The sequence below is a fragment of the Falco naumanni genome, chromosome 6 (genome assembly GCF_017639655.2).
Source record: "Falco naumanni isolate bFalNau1 chromosome 6, bFalNau1.pat, whole genome shotgun sequence".
NCBI classification, from domain to species: domain Eukaryota; kingdom Metazoa; phylum Chordata; class Aves; order Falconiformes; family Falconidae; genus Falco; species Falco naumanni.
This window is the reverse complement of record NC_054059.1, coordinates 75,901,270-75,924,765: the sequence shown is the minus strand read 5'-3', so window position 1 is coordinate 75,924,765 and position 23,496 is coordinate 75,901,270. Positions and strand designations below refer to the sequence as shown.

Here is a 23,496-nt window from a genome sequence, read left to right as displayed (position 1 = left end):
TAGATGGATATGTGAGTAGGGTTCACTTTGCTATGGCTTTCACCCGCTCTTCTGGCATCCCGGGATCCTTTGCAGCTGTCTGAAGTGTCTTGAGTTTATATTGCTTTTTGAAATGATTAAGGACAGCTTGAGTTTCAAGGATTGTTGAATTTGGACGTGACAGTGCTAATGAGAGCAATACTTGAAATCTGAAGGAATCAAACATACAAGTGAACAGTAAAACTGCAAGAGGACCGTCCATTTAAGGTGACATTCTTCAAACTAGTCTTATGAAAAGCAGTCAGAACATAGAAATCATTTGGTTTTAAAACCTAAAAAGGAGGTGTGATGTGGTTTGACAGAACTGTTGAATCAGTTGCTTTTGGTGTGGGATGGTGTCCTGGAGTTTGAGAAAGGCAAGAACAAATTGTCTTTGGTTCTTTGCTTTTACAGGTTATTTGTAGCAGAGTTGCTCAAGTTATGCCATTAAGCACCTTTAAAATTAAATGGAGATATTTTCAAGAACTTATAAAAACTACTTCCTTTCTAACTTCTCCACCTAGCAACTTATGCTAGCTGGCTGGAGAGAGGAAGAAAAAGAAACTAGAGTTAAGCCTATCTGCCGTCTTCTGAACTTTATTCTGAAATCACTAGGGTGCATAATTTGTCTCTTGACTGTGTTTTAAACAGGGAAGACTTGCTCAGAATCATCTAATGTACAGTTACCAAGAAAATTCAAAATTAAATTTTATTAGAATGGTCTTTAGTAGTTTTGAGGAAGAAGAGAGATGGCTTTTCAGCAGATTTGAGCTTCAATCTAACTTTCTTTGGAAAGTTCCAAGAGGTCTCGTAGTGGCAGTGGATCTTGGAGTTGTTTCTGTCAATAACACTGTGCCAGTTACTGCTCGCCTATCATGTTGTAACAAAACTAAAAAAACTGATTTTCTGCAGGTATGTATTTTGCGCCTTTTGCGCCTCCCTCTCGTCCTCGTGACATTCTCATTCACAGAACTTCTACTCTCCTGTTTCCTTCCACATCCTCAGTGTCCCCGATGGGCTAAGCCTGGCTGTCCCAGGGTGCGCACCTCCAGTACCGGGTGGCTCCTGCACCTCCTATAGCAGGCTGCGTGTGCTGTAATTGGTTTGAAGCTGCTTGTATTGCCTAGCTAACTGTTAAGCTCCTACTGGCTGGTATCTGTGAGGTCTGGAGGAGAATGAACATTTTTTTTCTGAAGGACTAACTGGAGTTCCTCTTCCATAAGGAAACTGACCTTCATAAAACCCATAGGAGCCACATCTCTGAGAAAGTGGTATCGCTTTGACTAACGTCAGATAGATAAGATAGTGGGGCCAGAAGTTATTTACCAGTTTAAAATTCTTATGCTGTAGTTTTCCATGCTGTGCTTGTATAGGAAGTCACAGTCATTAAGTGGTTTGCACTATTCTTAATTATTTGAATTGCGTAAAGCTAGAAATTGTTCCAGGTACACCTGCTTCCTGTCTCATCTCTGAGTGGCAGCAGCCCTGCCTTGTGCTTTGCTGTAAAGATAGTACTGCTGCATTACAATATAAGAACTGGTCATACATCCTGAAGCATCTGGAAGTGTATAGCAGGAAAGAGCTCTAGTTTTAATAACCTTGTCCATTTTGTATTCTTAAAAAAACCCAAACACCAACAAACCCCCTCAAACCACCAAAAAACCAAAATCAAGCCACCCTTATGCAAACTGTGGCAGGATTGCAGAATTTCATCAATTTGGGAAACAGCATCCCATGATAACAGAAGGCTGTGGTCTGTTAAAAGTTAGCACGTCACTGAATTCTAGTAAGTTTTTCTTTTGAATATAGTTATGTCATATGAAAGTGGTCCATTTTGCTTCATAAAACATTACTTCCAGTAATTTTGTTTCATTATTTGATGTGTGCTCACACTGTGTAGACAGGGATTTTATTTTTTAGAGACCCTGAAGGCTAGCTGGCTTCTGTGGGAGCAGCAAATGCTTAGCAGCCTTGAGCTATGGTGTATCTTCTTCCAGCTCATCAAAGGAAATGTTTTATGTTACGCCCATTTTATATTCAGTTGATATATTTACTTGCTGTATATAAATATGTTGTATATTTTGTGTTCAGAAAGATGCTGGGATTCAAGAAAGAACAGTTTTGAGTAACTGCTGTGATTGTCTCGATCTGCAGTAGAAATTACTAGCACTACAATGTCATAGAGGCTGATTTCCAGTTGAAGGCTATGTTTCAGCATTTAAAATTAGTATTTAGGAACTTAATGATTTTTATACAGTATCTGTCAAATAAAATTTTGTGAACTACTGCTCTGTAGCACAATATTTATTTGTACGGTCTGTAAGCTCCCAGAGGAGGAGTAACATCCAACAGTTATGTTACTTGTAGTTGAAGACTTAACCGCAATAGCCATTTATTTCACCTTGATCTGTTATCTTCGAAACTTGCTACCGCTTGGTGGTTTTCTGTATCTCAAGTCTGGACATTAACAGGTGGAAAAAAATGCTCATTAATTTAGAACAAATTCCCTCAAAGTAAACAAGGTGCAGGTATATTTATATATAGTCCTTAATGCTGGAAACGAGACTCTAGGCTGTAACACTAGCTAAATGTCACATAATTAAAACACCTATATAAATAACCCCATTTATAACTCATTTTTAATGCAGACTTTCACTTAATGTTTCTCCAGCTATGTCCATCCGACAACTGTAGGGTTGTGCTGTATTTGGTCTTGAGGCTGTTTGCGTCTTTAACAGGTAGTATTATTAATTCAAGAGTAATGATACTTTGATCTTTTTCTGGATCTTACTTGGTTCTTCATGTCTTTATCTTCTCCTTGTCTTTCCTCTCTCTCATTGTAAGACACCTAGTGATCGGTTTACAGCTGCTGGAAGGTTTTTTCTCTTTTCCTGCTCCATGTTGGACTCTCTCCTTAGCAGATTTCTGCAAGAGGCTGCTGACCTCTTGATGCCCAACATGGGGAGTCATGTTCTAGTCTGTATGTCACATTTGCTGACTGTATATTTTGAAAAAAAAGAGTTCTGTATTGGGGTAACATTATAAATTGAAGTCTAGGACTTTGGATTAGAGTCTTTGCCATATTTGGATACTAAAGAAGAATTCAAGCATTACTTGGCTTGGTGGTTTTGTGTTTGGTTTTTGGTTTGTTTTTTTTTAAAGCTGGTATCTAAGGCTGTGGTCACATACTTGCCTCTGAAAACTGAAGCGAGTGAGCAACGTGTTTCCATAGAAGTCAATGGAAAAACAGCAGCTAAACACCTCCCATTAGTTGTAAAAATACTTACACAGTTTTGTTCGTTCACCTACACAGTGAGAAATAAGTTTAGCTGCTGACCATAACACTTGTGAAATGAGATATTGTACTTAAATAAACAGATTGCAGAATGGAGTTGGGATTTGGGCATTGATAGTGTAAGCCTAGCATTAGGAAATATTGAAATATAACTGAGTTTTCAGTTACAGATTATTCTCCCCCACCCCGTCCCTTGGGACTGCAAGCACAATGCATGCCTTTGGACCCTCTTAACAAAAATTATTATTCTATTAGAGTGTTGTGTTCTGCAACCTCAAAAGAATAGAGAAGTTATACATCATTGAACTGTATTTGGATGTTGAATGCTATCTTGTGGTTTCTTTGACCTTAGAAGAGAATGGCTTTTTGTTTGCAATCTGTAAGCTTCCTTATCACTGAGTATAAACTTTTTTCTAAGCATGCTTCAGTATTTCAAGTTCTGAAATGTAATGGCCTTGTACAATGCATGTTTGCAAGGAGGGTTTGCAGCATGGGTGACTTTTGTCCTTGAATTTTATTTCTGGTGATTTCTTAAAATGTGAAACAGTGAAAGTCATCTCAGTGACATTCAGTAATGCCTCTAAAAAGTGCGGCAATTTTTTTTTGTTATTGGAGCTTTGGGCTTGCTGGTTGTGGTTTGTTTGTTTGTTTTTATTAGAGGCAAAACTATGGCATTAAAGTCAACAAAAATATAGGCAATATGTATAGATAGAAATAGATAAAATATATTAAATACCGAATGACTTGGCTGTCTATAGTAGCAGAACTGAAATAACAGCTGGTATCATAAATGTGCTTTCCTGGATTGACACTATAAAAATAATTTCACCATTTTTATCTTACTTGACCATGTTACTGAGAGCTTACCTCAGGTTAGTAACTGAAAGTAAGAGGATGTTTAAATTTTGTATCTTAGTCATGGGTTATATATGGTAAGGTGGAGAAGTTACTTACTTGTATAGTGTCACCACAGAAGTATTCTTCCTTCTTGGAGCTTCCTGCCAAGTTTAACTTTTTTTTTTTTTTTTTTTTTTTTGGGGGGGGGGGGGTGTCATAGCTCCAGTTAAATCAGTCCTAGACATGCCAGTGTTGGCTGTATAATCATGCTTTGTTCTCTTCAGAATGACTAAAATCTGTGTTCTGGCAGGTGTGCTATTAACTTGGAGCTGATAAGTTGGCCCTCCCTCTCAAAAATGCAGGAGTAACTGCTTCATTGCTGTGGTTCATTATGGGGCAAATTAAACCTTGGAACTGGTTATGTTTTAGCTCTAAATGTTGGGGCACTTTTGTGGTTTTCTTTTCCACTAGGATGAAATGCCACTGTTCTTCCTGAAACTAATTGCATTTGTTTCCTCATGTGTTATGCAAAAAGGGAAAAATGGTACTTTTTAACTCATTACTGAATGTTATGCTAATTATTGAGTCAAAAAAGCAGGTTTTCCCTTCCATTTTCTCCTCCCAAGTGAAAGGTAGTGCTGCCAGTTTTGCAGAGCTCCCATTTCAAAGTAGGTGTTTTGCCTGTGCTATTAAAGATGATGAGAATTCTTGGAAAAGCATGGTCCTAGGGGTGCTGTTCCTCAGCCACTGAAGAAACCGCAAGGATGGAAAGCAGGAATCCTTCTATCTCACAGAATACATTTTGATTATTTATTTATTTATTTTCCACCAGTTTTGTGTTTAAAAAAGTGGGCTCAAAAATTCTGGGTTTCTTTCTGCGTTGTTTTGAAGCAGGTTGTTTGGCAAAATGTTTTTAAAGGAATAAAACTCTCTCAAAGAAACTGACAACCTAAGTCAGGATAGTTTATGGACTGTAACCTATTAAAATTCCTCATAGGAAAGATGTTAAAGGAGTTTCATGTTAACTGATGAAGTTCTAAGGGAACTCAATGACTGAAGTTGACTAAGCATCTACAACCAGAGTTTGTTTGGATTCGTAGTGGTAGGCATCTTAAAAGGGACGGAGAAATTTTTTTTTTCTTCAGTTTATTCAACTGGTTCTTTTCAATAGTGAATTTCATCAAAGATTATTTTATGATGGAAAAAAGTAGTAAAGCTGGATTCAATTGTTACACGTCTGATTAAAACTAGATGTAAAAGGGGTTAGATCTATTAATTCTGAAACGTTGCTCGACTTCTCACTTAGTACAGCAGGTGATGTGCAGCTTGATGTAGCAGCTAGCTGTGGGAGGAGGCTTCACCCATCTCCAGGCACAGGTTCTCCCCCCTCCCACGTGTCAGCAGAATCTGCTCCTCTGTCTGCATGGCCAGTAGGTCTGGGTTAAATCAGCAGAGGGATCCAGCAGAAAACTATTCTAAGCTGTTTTATTTGCAGGCTTAGTTTTCTGCTGAGCTGTCTGGCTAGTTCAGTCTCCCAAGACTACCTAGTTGCTGGACTCAGGGCAGGGGAAAAAAAAGAACCTGTGAGGATGAGGGGCTATAACTGGGGAGGAGATTAAGATAAGTATTTTAGTGACAGCAGGCTCTTAAAGTCTTGGCTGTGACATCAGCCTACACCCTTATACTTCAGTTAGTAAGTCACCTTTAAAGGTAGAATGTGTTTTTACTATTTATGTATCTATATTTATATTCAGCTTTTGTAAACTTGAATTTTGAAGTGACATTTTTTGTGCATTAAGTGCTCTAATTTCAACACATCCAATACCCCTTGATATAGACCACAAACTAAAGCAACAACGAAGTATGTAACTGCTGAGTGTAATACGTTATGATCAGAAAAAGTATGCCAGGTATGTAAATACTTGTGCATATTCAGAAGCTGTGTATTCTCCTGATTAGCTTGAAATATCAAATTGCATCGTCATGTTCTAATTACTTCAAAAAAACCCAACAAACCCTCTAAATTCAAAACAAATTTGAATGAAATATTCTTGTTTGTTTAAATTAAATCTCGAAAAAGGGATTTGAATAATGATAGGTAAATTAACTTGTTAAGTCTGAAGGAAGGTAATGGCTGTCAGCTCTTGCCCCTGGATGCTGTTTTTGAGATTATAAATGTCAGCTGCACTGCCCTGCTGAATTCTGTATGTTACATGGCATATATGTATTTACTTTGTTTTGAAGGGAATGACAAGATCTTGCATATGGGGTCAGGGAGGCGATTAAGGTGTTTTCTGAATGTTTATGTTGAAGGAAACTGTACCTGGTGCGTTATATTTTGGCTGTGACTCCTTTTGCAGCTTGAATGTAATAGCTTTAGGGTTTTTATGAATAATAAGTTCCTAAAAAAAAAAAATTAAAAAATCACATCACTGTTTCCTAACAACTGTGGTGCTCTCTAAGGAATGGATACACAACCACTTTATTCTGTAGAGTTTGAAACCAGAAGAGTATCTTAGTCAGGAATGACTGTTTCACCGCCTGACTGTTATTGCTTGTTCTATGCATGTCTTTCTGAAATCTGCTTGCATTTTGGTCACTGTTTTTATTGCATAGCTGCCTTTCAGAAAGTTATAGCAAGCAAAGAAGAGCGAGCTTATAAGAAAGTAAGTGTTGTTTCAAATCAGTAGGGAAGTTCCTGGCAGATGCCACATAACATGAATTTTTTGAGTTTTAAAGCTAAGTTTCAGTGTTGACTGATTTCCATGTAATTGTAGTATTATGGAGGAATTGCTGTAATGAGGTAACTTTTTCTTAAATGTAGTATTTAAATAGGAGAACTAAGCTTAATATTTTAAATATTTTAAACGGGGAATCTGAGGATGTTTAGTGTTCAGTCTGCTTTTGAATTTTGGCTGATGCAATATCCAAATCCTACATTTTTCAGAATTTGCTGAAGATTTATTGTTTAAATGATGATTACTTGAATGTCTAATTATAAACGCTTCTTACCTATGGTACTTCCTTCTACGGCACAATAGAAATTTCTGTTTTGCATTACAGAACTATCTGAACAGCAAGTGAAGCACAAATGGCAGGCAGTAAAGTAACTCATAGTATCTACAGCCGGTGCCAATAACTTGTTTAAACTGCTTCATTCTCTCAAGTTTCCATTTGCCCAAAGATACTTTAATAATGGTTATTAAAGAAGTGAAGGGGAAGCAAAAAACGGTGATGCAAGGTGCGTTGAAGCTGTTGAAATCTTACCCCTTTCTGATCCTTACTCCCTGTAATTCTTACACTTCAGAGGTTTTCCTGTGCCACATGTCCCTCTGTGGGATGTGTTTTTCCTACAGGGTTGGTGTGTATTTGTCAATTTTTGCTGTCAAAGACTTTTTATGTCAAGTCTTGTCTTGTTTTGGCTTTCCAATTGGGAACAATTCATTCAGGATTTTTTTTTAATGTATGTTGGCTGCTGTGAAGTAGGACTCTTTTTTTTTTTTTTTTTTTTTTTTTTACTCTAGATGTTTTTAGACAAATACATTTAAGAATAAACTTGCTTTCCATTTAGTTTGAAAGTTAAGAAATGCTTATATGCCTGCTGTAAAGGCATTTAAAAGATGATAGAGGAGCACAGTATCCCTGTAACAAAAAGTAGAGAAGTGCCTCCTGCGTATGTAACTAGTGTTTAAAGGATGAAATTCCCTTGCTGATGGTGAGCTCTAAACTTAATCTAGTGAGATAATCACAGTCTGACAGATACTGGCTACAGTTAACAGTTGTTATCCTGAGAACCCATAGGAGGAAACCAAAGTACTTAAGAAGCAGTGCTGTATAGGCCAGTGTATCATTTGTATGTGTTGGAGATGTTCTGATCAGTTAATGTTTTCACTGTGCTAATTAATTTGCAGCTTAAAAACCGAGCATGGCTTCTATAAGCAGTGTTGAATTTTTAATTTCTAATTACAACTGGGACCAAACAACAGCTCCAGATAATGGAGTTGGTCTCAGTATTGATGAGGTATTGTGTTTCCTTAACTGGATACGCAACATCTAATAAGTTTTTCTTTCTGCCTGTTAGTTCACAGGTAAAGATGCAGGGTTGCCCTGCTGCTTTTGTTGCATGTTGATTTAGTGAATTAACAGGAACCAGATTCACTTGCAAACAGTTGGAGAGGGAGCTGGCCAGGTGCGGGGGAGACTGATGACAGTGGCAGCATTGTCTGTGCAATCTCTGTTTACAAGTAGAGGTGTATAGTGTAACATCTTTCTTTCTGCTATTCTCTAAGAATGATTTTATCAGTGGTGGTAAATGTAGTGGGCATGTAGGCGATCTTACCTGTAATCCTAGTAACTTAAATAGCTATGCTATTAAATAGCTTATATTTGCAAAACCCATGATAGCCAGCTATTTAGCAAACTGTAGATAAGGTAGTAAGAAGCCATTGGTGACAATTAACTAGTGAAAATAAGGTTGCTTAATCTTTTTAGTAGTAACAAAGAGAAAATAAAGAGGATAGAGTAGAAAGTATGAAGAGGGTAGGAAGGACAGAAAGGACTTGAGTATTTCAGGATGATTTTTTTTAAGTTTAAGCATGAAAAGGTAGTTTGAATTCAATACGTTTAAACTATTAAAAAGGTGTTCAATCCTTTGACTTGGCTTATCTCAGAATACATTGTTTACTCAATTGGTTTAAATGGCTGGTAACTGAAAATGATCAAATGAAAGTGCTGGAATGCATTATGGAATAAAATTATTTTAACTGCATGAAGTCTTTGGATTTCAGAAACTTTTCAAATGTAGTGTTGGATTAAGTGGGGGCTTTGAGATAGATAAGGTTGGAGAAATACAATCTATATGTATTTAGTAACAAAAAGAGAACCAAGACTGTAGGCAATAACCTGTGTTAAGAGTAGCATTGAAGAGCTTAGTGCTCGGTGGCCGTTTCTTGAGTGTGCTACCAGCTCAAAGGTCTGTCCAGGCTTCCCTTGGGCTTGTAAATACTGCTTCTTAAGCTACATGAATTTTAAAATAAAAAAGGAGCAGCTGAGGTAAGAATGTAAGCCTTTTATTTAAAATTATGCTTTAAACAAAATACTTTCAATTTAAACGAATGCTCTTAGTTCCTCTCTGAACTTTCAGCATAGTCCTGAAGGTAGCACTGGAGGTGTAGTTCTGGACCTGTCTGAATTTGGTAGAGCAGGCATGCACCCCAGGAATCTGTTTTGTCTAGATGTGCTTTTTTCTATTATTTCTTGACTCGTTACAGCCTATCTGCCTGTATCCAGGCTCTCACTTTTTTTTTTTTTTCTTTTCCCCAATAAAATTTCAATCCATGCTCACAAGAAAAGATAATGGAGCAGGGTGGGCAGCTCTTACCCAAATCTGGCCAGACCTGGACTGCCACTTGTTGCATCTCTAACCTGAGCTGCTGCACTGGATCTATTACCTTTTGCTGTCAGTAGTTCAAAGCAAGTGTTAATGCCAGAGGGGAGAGTTTGGATTTGGAAAGATGGGAAGGGAATGACACAAGCAAAGGAGGGGGAACTAGGAGCATTGGCTGGGATTTTGCTGGGACTTCTGCCTCCTTTTCTTTTCAAGCCTAAATTCTGTGCCTTTCCTGACTAAGAAAACCGGTCATATGGGAACAGCAGCGGTTCAGCAGAGAGATGTTGTCGGTTCTATTTTAATTAGAGGAACATGGACTTGGGAAGTACTGGCTGGCTCAGCAGGTCCAGTTCCGTTGCAGTCTTGAGGATCTGTGTGATAGATTTTAGTTTTTAACAATGTGCATCTATACCTGCATGCTGTTACACCGTAAAATACTTGGTGATGTGCCATATGATTAGTAGAAAGACTCCAGCTGTAACTATGATAATGCAGAAAGCATGGCTGATTAATGGCCTTACTACTTAGGGAACCATTACTTTTTTGACAGGAGTCTATGTTGGATCTTCTGAATTATTTGAGGAGTAAACTGTGCTTTACACTGCAGAGGAGGGCCAAAAGGGGGTGGGAGAAAAGAGGCAGTATCTTGAAATCTGTTATGACTCCCCACCCTGGTAGCTCTAGATCTAGAAGTGAGTTTAATCACAAGTGTGCCTGTAAGATGGATCAGTCAGGGCGCCTGGGAGAATATTTTTACTGGTAAGAGCACCAGTGCTCTAGAGTCTGCATCCTGCTTCTAGATATGGCTAACATCTGTTCTCGTAACTTATTTCAACCTTTGTTTACCCTAGCAAAAAGCACAAGCTCTTCTGATTTTGTATAAATTAAAGATGTTACAGTATCCTAACTATTCTACTTCTGTTTTCTGTATCTGCTTCAGTTTAAGTTCCTGCCGTTGAATACATATGTGCTTTTTTAGTTGTTCGGTATTTCATGTGAGGTCTTATGCTTGGTACAGTTTTATTGACACTTCCCTGTTTCTACTAAAAAAAGCATTTTTTGTGTCTTTTAGAATTGCATGAGCTACTTCTGCAACTATGTGTAGCTCTGCTTTTCCTTCTGTTAGCCAGAATAGGCCAGCCATTTCTTCGTCCTTCACCTCTGCTTTATAGCTGTAGAGTTTATGATTGATCCCTTCCAACTTTGCATGTTTGCTAGTATGATGGTCTGATCTTCCTCAGAGTGGGCAGTATGTAACTCTGTTATCAGTTCTTGAAATGCACCTTGTATTTTTACTCTGATTGTGAATTGGCATGTGAAACAAATGTGCTTCCTAGTAAACACCTAATTATCCGGATAAATTGTCTCCTAGTATTTTCCTTTATACAACTGCTGTACAGAATTCTTTGATTAATCCTTTGTCTGTATGATTAAACTTCCTGAAAAGTACTTGTATGTGCTCAGGCCTGCTACCGTAACTGCTTTCTAAGAACCATCTATCAGGACAAAATGGAATTAGTGTGTTGTAAGCTACTTGTAATGTAACTCTGCCATAATTTTGCTGTTTTTTCTGTGTCTTGATGTCCTTAATTACTGTCCTTAATTTTCTTCAAAATTTATTTTAAATAATATTTAAGTTAGATTAATGTCGGTAGTTGAGTGAATAGTTCAGTTTTGAATATAGTTTACTTATTTCTGTCAGAGTGCCGTAACTTTAGTTACGTAAAAATGTTCGATAGTAGCTTTGCAGTTTTTACAGCATTAGCCCTGCTCCAAGGTGGGGGGTTTGACATCTTGAGGTCTGTTCCAACCTAAATTATTTCATAATCTGTTGAGCTACTTCCTTCAGTGAGCTAGGATGAGCAATACTTGGATTTCCAAGTTCTTGTTAGTTATATTAGACAGCTGAGGAGTTTAAGGCTTTTTCCATCTGTGTGGTTAAATAGCAGTATCTTTGTTGCAGATGTTCTTAGAGTGCTCGTGTATGCTTGCTGCACTGTTGAAAGTGTCTTGAATTATTAGGATCTTTACAACATCACATCTACCAATTTCCACACCGCTTTTACTGCATAGTATTTGTATGTTTTCATTTTTCTGACTTAAGGGCTTTTTGGGGGGGGTTTATCTTCAACTTGCTGATTTATATTTCAAGGAATTATGGAAAGTAACACGCAATAACATCTCTTTGTTCTCACACTATAAATGGTTCTGGGCATGTGCTGTCTCTTATATTCAAGCAGTGCCTGGCATATGGCACCCTAACCTCTGCTGCTGTGATGTTGATAAATTTACTTTCCCCTTCATCACATTCCAGAAAGGTGGAGTCACAAAGGGAGGTATGCTAAACTCAGAATTGAGTTGAAAATGGTGTTACCAGTGGGAATCATATGCAGACTTAAAAAATATTTGGTCAAATGCTTATTTCTGGCTGTAGTACATACAGGTTTTGGGTAACAGTCCAAGGTGAAGTTTTACATTAGTTTGATGCAAAGTAGTATTCTCACATCCAACTTAGTCATCTCCTGTTAGATTTTGAATCTAACCATCTAACTGAAGAAACAGTCTCTGGCTTTGCTTGTGTCAAAATAAATGAGGTGGACACAGGATTTTTTCTGTACTTCTGCATTCCTAATTAATTCAGGGGTTTTGGTAGGTATGATTTTAAATAGGCTTTGTACTTTGTAAATATTTTTGCGCTGTGTTTGCCAGAAGTAAAGCACTAATCTAAGTATGAATTTTACTCTTTGTGGAAAATAAACCATCTGGAAAATGTTAAAAGTAAACCAAAAAGTGCTAAACTGGCTCTTACCCAACTTAACATTGTAGAGGTATTGGAGCCCGAAAAGGCAATTTAAAGGATTTCGAAAAGAAAAAAGGTGGAGGCTGAGTGAACAGGATAAGCACAAGATTGTAAAGTGACTGCTCACAGGTCAGCAGCCAGCAAGGGCCAGGAAGCTGTGGAAGAGGCAGAAGGATGCTGTAGTAAAGGTTGCTAGGCTACTGTGAAGGACGGAGCACTACTCAGCTATGCCGAGCATTTTTACTACCCAGCTGCTAACTAATCTGTGTATAGTATTGCTGTTTTCCTGGCTACTGTCCGGAAAGGGAAGTTTGAACTGCTAAGAAACGTTGTCCTTTGTAGGACGAAACTTGGTCCCATGCCAGTTATTACCTTTTGCAAGACCAACTGTTTTTGGTTTCGGTCACATTGACTGACAAGGAATGTCAGGAATTCTGCTGAACATGTTTGAAATGGAATAGCAAACAATAGGTCTTTGATTCAAGTATAAAAGTATAAAAACTCTTGCATGAATTTAACTTGTTCTGGTGGTGCTGACTGGTGAGCTCTTGGTTTGTCTGGACCATTTTGGCCTGCATTTCTCCTACTTTATGTTAAGAAGCTTACTGAAAATGCAGTGTGGGTTCTCTTTCTTTTCATCTGGATTTGATGTAATTTTTTGAAATATTGGTAAGAGTGTAATTAATCTGTACCGGTAAAAAAGATTTCTTGTGATTGCAAATACAAGGTCATCAGTTTTTTCTGTGAGGGAAGGTAGTTCATCTGCTTTTCTTGTATTAATGGGTTCCTTGTACTGTTTTTTTGCCATACATACAGTTGGAAAACACATGCATTTATGATTCTTCTTATTTGTAATTTAACCTTTGATCTTTGTCCCAGGGGATAATTTTAACAGAGTTAAGCTAAGTTACTCCCACAGACAGTGACAGAGGACTGGATATGGAACTAAAATTATGCTGTGTTAATGATTCCTTTGCAGCTGTTGTCTCTCTCCTTGGTAACTGTAACAGAATAACCAAGTTCTCTTTTCTTTTAACACTATTTTCTGAAGGTGTATTACAACTCTGCCAATGCTGTTGTGTTGCAAACAAGTCAGACACTGAATGCATGCTGTAGGGTGGCACAGTGATAAAAGATAATTTACTCTTTAGCATCCATAAAGGTGCAGTGGGTATAACGTAACATGCATTTGATCCAAGTCCAGTGTCTTTTTTTGCCAGCTGGGGACTCCCAAGGCAAGTTAACTCCCCTGGTCTGTAGTCCCCCAGCTTGTACTGACTTGTGCCTAGGGATTTCTTGAACTTAAACCAGCTTTTGTGATATAAATGCTCTTTATGAAGTTGTCTTCTGTGAATTTGTATAGGCGCTTTTTAAATCTGTGTAAAATAATAGTATTCACATGCTATGCCAACAATTGCAGAGTTCACCTACCTCTGTGTTGTGTGAATGACTGCCACGTGTTTGATTCTTATCTGCTAATTTTGCTCAATGATGTCCTCTTGTGTTGAGAAACCATGAGCAATTGTTACTTACAGCTTTCTTAAATCCATAGGTGTTGTTCTAGATTATGTTCTCAGGTTTTTCTTTTCCTGGGAAAAGACTCCTTGTCTGTTAACCATTCCTTGTAGCTGTGGACATGCTGTTTTGAGCACCCTGCTTGTATTCTTCTCTATGTCTCTTTCAGTTCTGTTACATACTTTTTGAGATGAATGGGAGCCAGGATTGGGTGCAGTATTAGGCATGGATTTTATACAGTGGGATAATGTGTCCTGCTTTTTCTAAGTATTTTATAAGAATTCTTAGTATTTGTTTTTGGTTTACTACTACTGCTATTTCTATTACTTCAGGAAATCATTCCAGAGTGAATACTTTTTTCACAGCTGGTCATCATCTGTGGGATGCTAGGATTCTGGGCTTTTTTAAACTTACGTGCATTACTTTACATTACAGTGGGTATCTTGTGCTAGTTCAATATCTACTCGCACAGTTGCATAAAGAACTCATGACACTAGATATTTCTTGCTTTTATAGCTTAGAATAACCAAAACCCTCTTTCATGTTTATAAAAATTGCAATAATATTTTCACAACATTTAAAGTATACAATTATATGTGCAGTACGAGTTGAATGTGAAACTAATAACAAGATGACATTTTGATTCCCATTAATTTAAAAACTCAATCTTTTGCAGTTTTGTTGCTAGAGAAGATGGAACATGATGACATTTGTAATAAAACTCTGAAGATTACAGACTTTGGTCTGGCTAGAGAGTGGCACAGAACAACCAAAATGAGCGCAGCAGGGACTTACGCATGGATGGCTCCAGAAGTTATCAAGTCTTCCATGTTTTCTAAAGGAAGTGATATTTGGAGGTAAGAGGTTTGTCTGCTGAAGACTGTGTTCAGTAGAACCATGTCAAGGTTTTTGAATAAATTTTTATTTGAATTTTTTTTGGTGGTTTCCTTGGTTATCATCTCAACATGGCAAGTATAGCTGCTCTAAGAAATATACTTTCACTTCTCAACATCCACTTAATTTGATCTACCTTTAGTTATTCACTTACCAACTGGAGGGAGCAGGAGAGAAAACAGGAAAAAAATTCTTTTTTGATAAAGTAAGCAAGATCTCGTTAAGAGAAGCTTTTAAAATATCTGTTGGTTAAGATATCTAATCGTTTTATCTTCAGTCTTAATATTAATAGCCATATGCTCTTAATACATTTATATATGATTGATCTCATACTGGTATGTTTACATCAGATGTCTGAAAAGTCTCATTCTGTCTAAAGAAATGGGACCCGCCAGTTATTACATGTCTGATAAATAAAAATAAGCTGCAAACCAGAATTCTGCCAAATGCAAACTTAAATTAGTGCTGGGTTTAGGAATCTAGAATATGATCATGTGTAAAAGTGAACATGAGATCTAAGCTTTTACATTTATAGAGTTTGCTTCCAGCAGCTGGAGTGAGAAAAGTATATTCAGCACAAATTTGTTTTAACTTGCTCTCTAATTTTAAAGGTGGGGAACTCCCTATATTAAATTTGTGAATTTCTTGTCAAATACATTATTGTGGATCATATAAATAACATGGCTCTCAATACTGATGTTATTTTTGAGTGATGTAGCATGGGATATATCTATTGTAGAAAGGTAACTTTAGCTTTTATTTAATTCTGGTTTGTGAGTGTGGAAAAGCAGTGATTGCACAATAGGCTCTAAAAGCTGCTGTGCCGCATCCTGAAAAGTCTACATTTCTTTTCTGTTGGAAATGTTTTCTCTCTGAAGGATCCAAGATAGGTATTTGGGGAAGGAGGGGAGGACCTTAATCTGTTTTCTCATGCCGCCTTATGCATGTTCTGTGTTGTATAATTCTTAAATAGGGTCCTATTTTGCTTAGATGCTTGATATTCTACAGCATGAAGTAATACTTCTGGTATTCTCTGGATGATTCTGTATCTGCACTACTGTTTTGTGACACTTATTTGTCGTGTCTGGAACCAGTTTTCAGCATTTTGTTTACATCAGTCTGAGTCGATGCCCAGTTAAGAAACATCTTTGGCTTCATTCTTTTTTTTCCATTCTTTTTCTTTTTTCTTTAATTTTTTTTCTTTTGCGGGGTGGAGGTTGGGTGTAGGCGTTTCCCTAATCAGCTGTATTCCATGCTTAATTACAGGTCCTGTCCAGTCTTGTTGCTGTGATTTTAGGTATCTGAGGGGGTATGCTTTGGTGCAATTATTTTATATTCTGCTGCAACATTAGTTTACATTTTTGGAACCTACAGTATTTCTCTTCTTCGCCTTCTCTCCTGCACGCCTCTCTTGTAAAAATGTAAGTATTTAGCTCAATGATGGACATCTAACAGGAGAGGTTTTTTAAGTAGAAAGGCTGTATTGTACAGTATGGTTTAGACCTTCTTGGCTTCTAAAGATTTTCTGCTTACTGCACCTTGATCTGTTCTGTTGCTTATCTTTACTCTTTCTTTAAAAGAAAAGCAAATAAAGAATACCCTGGTTATAGGAGTGTTTTTTGTTTTAAAAAGCATTCAGGTTATAAATTTAAGTATGGGTCTCTCCAAGACAAGAACACAGTATTTTCCGGAAAAGTTCTAAACTTCAGTTACACCTATGGAGTGCTGAATCTCCAAAAGAAATCTGCGGACCTCTTACTGGGGTGGGGGAGAGCAATTGAGGCTGCTCTTGCAGAATCAGCCCGTGCTCAGAAACGTTGTGGGAGTGTTTTCATGCAGAGCCTTCCAGGCTGCATGTTTGCAGGTGTCATCCTAGATAGCAGAACTGGTACTTTCCAGGCCCTGCGTGTGTATCCTTTTGTTTCCCAAACCAGAGTTGGAACTACTGCTTTTACTACTCTTTGGTATATGCTTCCAAATCCCCAAACAAGAATTCCACTCTCTCATCCCTTTCCATTGATCATCACGCATTTCTCAGCAGTCTGTTAGTCTCGGTTTTGTGTATGGAGTCTGAAAGTGCGAATATGCCCGCAGATTTCCAGGTGCTGATGGTGTGCTTCAGCAGCGGGCTTTACAGGAACGTGTGCCTCCATTGTGCGAGCTCTTGGCAAGGCTAGGAAGCACGTCCTGTACAGCAGAATTAGCAGCTGCTTTTGCTTGGCACATTCTTACAATTTTCAAGTGATTCATGTAGCATGTTCAGTAACCTGCTTTAGAAGATGGGTTGTAGAGCAAAATAAGCTTTGAGAACTTTTTAATTACTTTCGGTTTTACTAGCTTTTAAAATACATAAAACCAGCAGGTTATGGCTGGAATGAGATATAGTAAGGCTTAAATCACATTTGACAGCAGGAGAATAGTTTTTAATAATGAAAATACTTAAAAGGACATATTTTTGAGAGTGTATTCATTTTGGTGTTTTAAAAATGTATAATTCAAGCATATTATTTCTGTGGTTTTGGCCTTTTGCTGAAGACTGAGAAGGACATTAGCTTTTGCTCTTATAAAAAACCACTCTTTCTTAGAAGCTATGACTGTATTTATAGGACAACTGTACGTGGCCTGGTGAAATTTAGTACACAAAAGAGCGACTTCTGTAGTTAAGAAAGTTAATAAGTAGTTGTTGTCCTAGGTAATGGTACATTAGTATCTCCCAAAAACTCCAGCCTGGCAGGACTAGAATGTCTTTAGGGTTCCTCCTCACAGTTTTGCGCCCGCAGTGCTGACTCTTGGTGCTTGGTATTAGGATTGCTTTCATTAAAAGAGGTGCTTTCAGGCTATTACTGTGTTGGTCTGCTTAACATTTTACAACCACCTTCTTGGCACTGTTGAAAACTATTTAGGATTATGAGCTTGAATTGCAAGTGTAACTAAAGCTAATAGTGTGACACAACTTTTATAAAAAGATTATTTCTTTTTAGTTTAATTTATTGTTCTGCTTAACTTCAGAGTTTATGCTAAAATATATATAGAATACTCGGAACAAGGGAATTCCTTGAATTAAGAACAGTCTATGCTTGCTGAGATGGCAGACATTATTTCTGTGTTCTCTGTAAGCAAGCAAATGTAGTTCAGTAGAATTCCTCCATCATGCATAAAATGTGCATCATGCATATCATGCAGGAAGTGTTGTACTCATTATGGTCAGAAGTATATAATACTCATTTTTTATATAAATACAATATGTTCTATTTATATAAAAAAATAAATATTTTTATATAGGAAGAAAATACCACTGATTTAAAACAAAATTGGAATTCATTATTTTATCCTTCTTCAAGTATACAAACAACTGCAGAGGTTAGACTGGAAAAATCTGGGAGGAAATTAGTAAGAATCCCAAGACTTCCCCTTTTTATTCTGTTTTCTTTTTTTTTTTGGGGGGGGGGGCGGGGAATAGACTGCATTGCTCAGGTTTTGATTAATTGTTAGCACTGTAAATTCATTAGTTTTGTAAGATTTTGTGATAGGCAAAGCTTCTTAGATCAACAGAGTGTAGATAAACAAAACACTGCTGATGTTCATGCTAGTATTGCGTGATTTACTGTTTTACTATTTATTGAAGTGTTGTTGCAAGGTCTTGTAATAATGCTGAATGACTTTTTCTCATTAAGGGAGGGAGTGATAGAAAAGCTTAACTAGTGTGTGTTCTTCCTGTCACATCTGCTGTAGTTGAGGTGATATTTCTGGTATTAAGGGGTACATATTAAGTGGCGGGGTACATAGCCCTTCCCTTCCCCGTGCTGTATGTATTTCTCATGTAGGAGAGTTCAATCTGTTCCTGAAAAACCTGCAAGTTGTTTCTTTAACCACTGGAGAGGAGGGGCAAGAGTGATACTTTCTATTCTAATATTTTTTTCCCCTTTGCCTTGCTCACTTCACTATTCAAAAGCAGCAATAGGTTGTCCTTTGTATCCTTGTTCTACAGATAGTGGTTCCCTGGCAGGACTAGCTTACGTTTTAAAAGGAGCAATTTCTGCTTCCACAGAAACGGCAGTGAAAGCTATCCATTTCAGTGGTGGTAGGAGCTCTGGAGCAACAGCAGCGAGCGTGTTGTCCCAGCCCTTTGTAGTGGCTTGGGTCATTCAAGCATGCGAAACGTTGGGCATACAAACCCAAAGAAGGTCAAAGCAACACCCAGCTGCTCTTCTGGTGGAGAGCATAGTAGAAATTCTTCTGATTAATGCTGTTGCAATAGGAATTCCTACGATTCTTGATTTCTGTACCTGACGCTTCAAAAAGATCTCTTCGTGCCACCACCTTTCACTGGAAACAATATTGTTTTGTTTGGTTTTTTTTTTTCTAGTATGGAGAAATTAGTAGAGAGTGTGTGTGTGTGTAAACATTTCTCAATCTTGTTGCATCTTCCGTGGGAAGCAAAATGTTAACAACCCTTCATATAATACACAAGGGATAAGAAATGCAAACTTGCAAACAAAGCTGGGGATTTTCTGATGTTTTTTATTACTGTTAGTTTGTTTTTTTAAAAAACGCATATGTGTCTAGAAAAATTGTGTTGTATTTGGAAGAGGGAATGGCCTGAATGCTTTGCTGAGATTTCTTTTTTTGTTTGGTTTTTGGTGGGGAGAATGTTGCCTGTTTTCCTCAGACTTCCAGTTGTGAGTTTTACATGATACTAACATTTCTATAGTATGACCTTAGGCTACATTTTGAGTAGGAGTGTGAGCCAGTCTTAGTTGCATGCAGTTTGGTTAATCACTGCTAGTGCAAAGGTGCAAAGAGCTGTCTCTTAAAGGCATTCACCACTGACATGGGAAATCCTCAGGAATTTCTGTACATGGTTGGACAGATACTTGTTTGTTCTTGAGTAAACGATGTGTCAGTATTCAGCAAATAACTGTTAAAAAAATTACCTTTTGTAGTTATGGAGTGTTGCTGTGGGAACTGCTTACAGGAGAAGTTCCTTACCGTGGCATTGATGGCCTTGCTGTGGCTTATGGAGTTGCTGTCAATAAGCTTACTTTGCCCATTCCATCCACCTGCCCTGAACCATTTGCAAAACTAATGAAAGGTATATGTGTTGTTTCTTCCTACGTATTTAAAATAGTTATGTTTTGGGGGGGTATGGATCCTTGCCTGTAATAGTTATGGGGTTGCAAAATAAACACGTCATTTTATAATGTGCTGTGTACAGAGTACTTTGTTTTTCTTTACACAGCAGTCTGGTGTTATAGACAGTTGAATGTGTTTCTGAAGAAGTCATACAGCATTACTGTGTACCACACATGTTCTTCAGTAGTGACAGTATGCTTTTTGCTCTAGTTCTACTGATTTCCTTTTACACTCAAATTAATGTTCGTAAACTAGAGGATATACTGCTGATCAATAGAAGATCAAGATTAAAATCCCAAGGGGAAGAACCGCAAATGCCATTTTTTTCCTCATTGTTTCTTCCTGATTGTCAAAAATGTTTTGGAAATCCTTTAGAGAGAAATAAGCGTGGCTTGCTAATGGCTATTTCCTTGTATTTAGTAAATTTCTTTGTTTTATATGTATCCCTTCTGTGCAGTACTGCTAGTTATGCTATTTCAGATCCTAAAGATAAAGGTAAAAAAAGTGACTATTAATACAAAAACAATCCTCTGAGTACACATAGGAAGATGTCACTTTGGTAAATGGAAAAGGAACTAGAGAAGCCTTACAGGTAAAGGGAACACATTAGAACTTGAAGTACAGTAGCAAGTAACTTGAAATTCATGTAGTTCTTCAAAATGTTCTATGTACTGTTAAAAACTGATGGGATTTTGATAAATTCTAGAATGCTGGGAGCAGGATCCTCATATCCGACCATCGTTTGCCTTAATTCTTGAACAGCTTACTGCCATTGAAGGGGCAGTTATGACTGAAATGCCTCAAGAGTCTTTTCATTCCATGCAAGACGACTGGAAATTGGAAATTCAGCAGATATTCAATGAATTGAGGACCAAGGAAAAAGTAAGTTGATTTTTCCAGTTGCATAGCGGTGGAGGCAGGTTATGTGTGTAGGTGCATTTATGTGATACAGCAGTTTTGAACTTTTGAATTGTGGCTTACCAGTATACTAGAAACCTGATAGCGGAGATACACTTGGCAGGGTAAACTACTTGGAAGAGAGGATTTACTCTCTCATTAAAACATCGTTAATGTAAGTTGCCTGTTCTTGTTGGTAGATATACTATTCTTAAATTCCATTAATATGTTTTGGGACTGTATTTTAAATAATCCTGTAACTGTTTGGCAGCAAGTTTACTTCAGAAAAAAGGTTTGAGTACTGATTTCTCAAATTTTAGACAGTGTTGCTTTCTCCCTTTCTTCCTTAACAAAACCAATAAACAGTTTGGTCTGCTCAAACTACAGATAGAGGTATTTCGGTTGAAGTGAAATGTTCGGTTTGACCAGAAGCATAATGTTGTTTTAATGAGGCTTATCATATGAATGGCTCATTCAAGAAGTACAGGCAGTTGAAAAAGAAACATATCCACACCTGTCTCCCCAAAGAAAACAGGCTGTAGGTCTGTAAATGTGGCAGGTTGGCTCTTTTTAAAACCTGTTATTTTTCCTTGGATATTTGCATGCATCACTTAACAAACAAGAGTTTATTTACCTCTTAGCTAATCTTACAATCTGCAGATTTTCAGCTGCTGCTGAACATTCTCAGCTGTGGGAATGAAAAGCTTTTCATCCTGTTATATGACTGTATCACATGGCTTCTTTTCCAAAAATGGAATAGTGCTTTTTATCTCCTCTTCCTGGACAGTCTGATAATATTGATCTCTTTCAGTGTTGCAGTTTTGGAAGTATTCCTGCCAGATATTAATAAAATTAAGTCAAACTTGTACTCACGAATCAGCAAATGCGGTTTCTCTTGTCTGTTATCCAGATGCCTGTCACTGTGCCTGTCACTGTTTTTCTTTCCATATTCTTACATCATGATATGTTTGTGCTAAATGAACGCCCACTGTTAGTTCTCTTTGCCCTCTCTTTTAGTTACTTTTAACTAGTTTTTAATCGCTCTGAGGTTTATATTTTTCTTTAGACAGCTTGCTAACAGTTGGAATAGGCCAGGTATCCTCTTGAGTCCCTGTTAGAAATGCTTCTATTAGGAACAGATTTGTTCCTTGGTCTTTCTTGCAGTATAGTTACTGCCGAGTATATATTTGTTGTTTTTTGTGATGTGGTAATAGATGAAGAAGAAGAAATCTTTATAAAAAGACGTAGTCACTTTGACAAAAGCAAAAACTGAACTCATCTTGCTACACTGTCAGTAGCTTTATCTCTGGCTTCTCATCAAGCGCCACAGATGGCTGTTTGTTGTTGGCTGGGCATGGGTGCGATCTTACGGATCTACTGTAGTATTAGCCTATGTGGTATCAGAATTTAAGACTGCGGTATCATCAGTGATAACCTGACGTTGTTCCTGTCTGCCTTTTCTTGTACCCTCTGCTTTTCCCTCTTCCATTTCAGTTCACGGAACTGGGCAGGTGTTGTCTGTGTAGCCTCCGCTCTGCCTGCAGTGAGCCTATAGGATGCTGGAGCTAAGCTGTGTGCCTCTGTAGCTGTCAGATCTCTGCCTTTCTGGATGGGTTATAGTTCCCCTACAGAAAGTCGAGACTTTCCTTTTTACTTGCTGTGGTGTCACAAGCCACTGCATTTAATTGCCACAGCTTGCCATAGGGCATAACTCTTTTCTGCCTCTCCAGCAACTGCTGAACTAACCATTTTCCCCTTTTTACTCTGGGAGCAATTGTAACAGTCATTCCCATACAGGTTTTTGTTTATTTTTTTTATTATTTTCTGGAGGTATTAGTCTGGTATGAGATTTCTTATTGAAGAAAAATCTCAAGTTTAGGATAAAGTAAGATGTTGCATAGCTTTGAGAGAAGAGTCATATTTTTGGTGTAAAAGTGAGTTAAGCTTAAATAGGGAGGGGAATAGATAAAATTAATCTCCCTTCTCATACGCCAAAGTAAATGCATCTCCAAAGGCATCTGCCCTAATTAGGTAAACTTGTTTAAGAATTAAAGCGCGTAACTTTGACTTAGAGAAGGTTTTCGTGTGTGTGGGCTTATTTATTTTGGCACGTTATCAATGTTACTGTTCGGTACTTGGGAGAAAATAATGTCTATGAAGTGTTTATACAAATAATAATAAACCAGAAAACCGTGCATGGGATCTCATGCCCCGTAAAAGAACTTCTGTAGCTGGAGGAATTTCCTCAAGGGCTTGCTGTAAATGAACGATGGTGAAGCCACCCACTCCAAGTGAAGATCACAATCTTCTTTTGACAAACATTCTTGAGCAACTTAAATATAGGGTTTTTTTCCTAGCTTCCTTACAATGGGTGTTTTAATTGTAGAGTGGTGTAGAAACATTGCATAACTAATTGCAGTAAGTCTGTTTTTAATTAGTTTATTTGGAAAAGAGTAAATACTTAATCTCTCAGTGAGGAAACACTTTTTCTAGACTGTCTACCTTTTCAATACGGACTCTTAATTTTTGCCTAGTTACTGAGCTTTATGGACCTGGATTTTAAGACAATGAGAGATGGATAATCAACAGCGTCTCCTAATACATCTTAATTACTGTATTGATAAAGTTACAAAGATCTTTTCTATTTAAACTCTGAAGTACCTTTATTCTAAATCTGAATTCATGAGGCTTCTGCTTCCAACCCTTGTTTTAGGTTGT

General features: G+C 37.6%; 1 protein-coding gene across 3 annotated transcripts in view; it reads left to right on the top strand.

Annotated features, from left to right (window-relative positions):
* Positions 1 to 23,496, top strand: part of MAP3K21 (mitogen-activated protein kinase kinase kinase 21) — a 43,411-nt gene that overhangs the window by 4,561 nt on the left and 15,354 nt on the right. For all 3 annotated transcript variants that reach the window (XM_040598353.1, XM_040598356.1, XM_040598354.1), the window contains exons 2-4: positions 14,531 to 14,711; positions 19,692 to 19,840; positions 20,588 to 20,763. In XM_040598353.1, the coding sequence (XP_040454287.1) occupies positions 14,531 to 14,711; positions 19,692 to 19,840; positions 20,588 to 20,763 (506 nt within the window). The remainder of the gene's footprint in view (positions 1 to 14,530; positions 14,712 to 19,691; positions 19,841 to 20,587; positions 20,764 to 23,496) is intronic.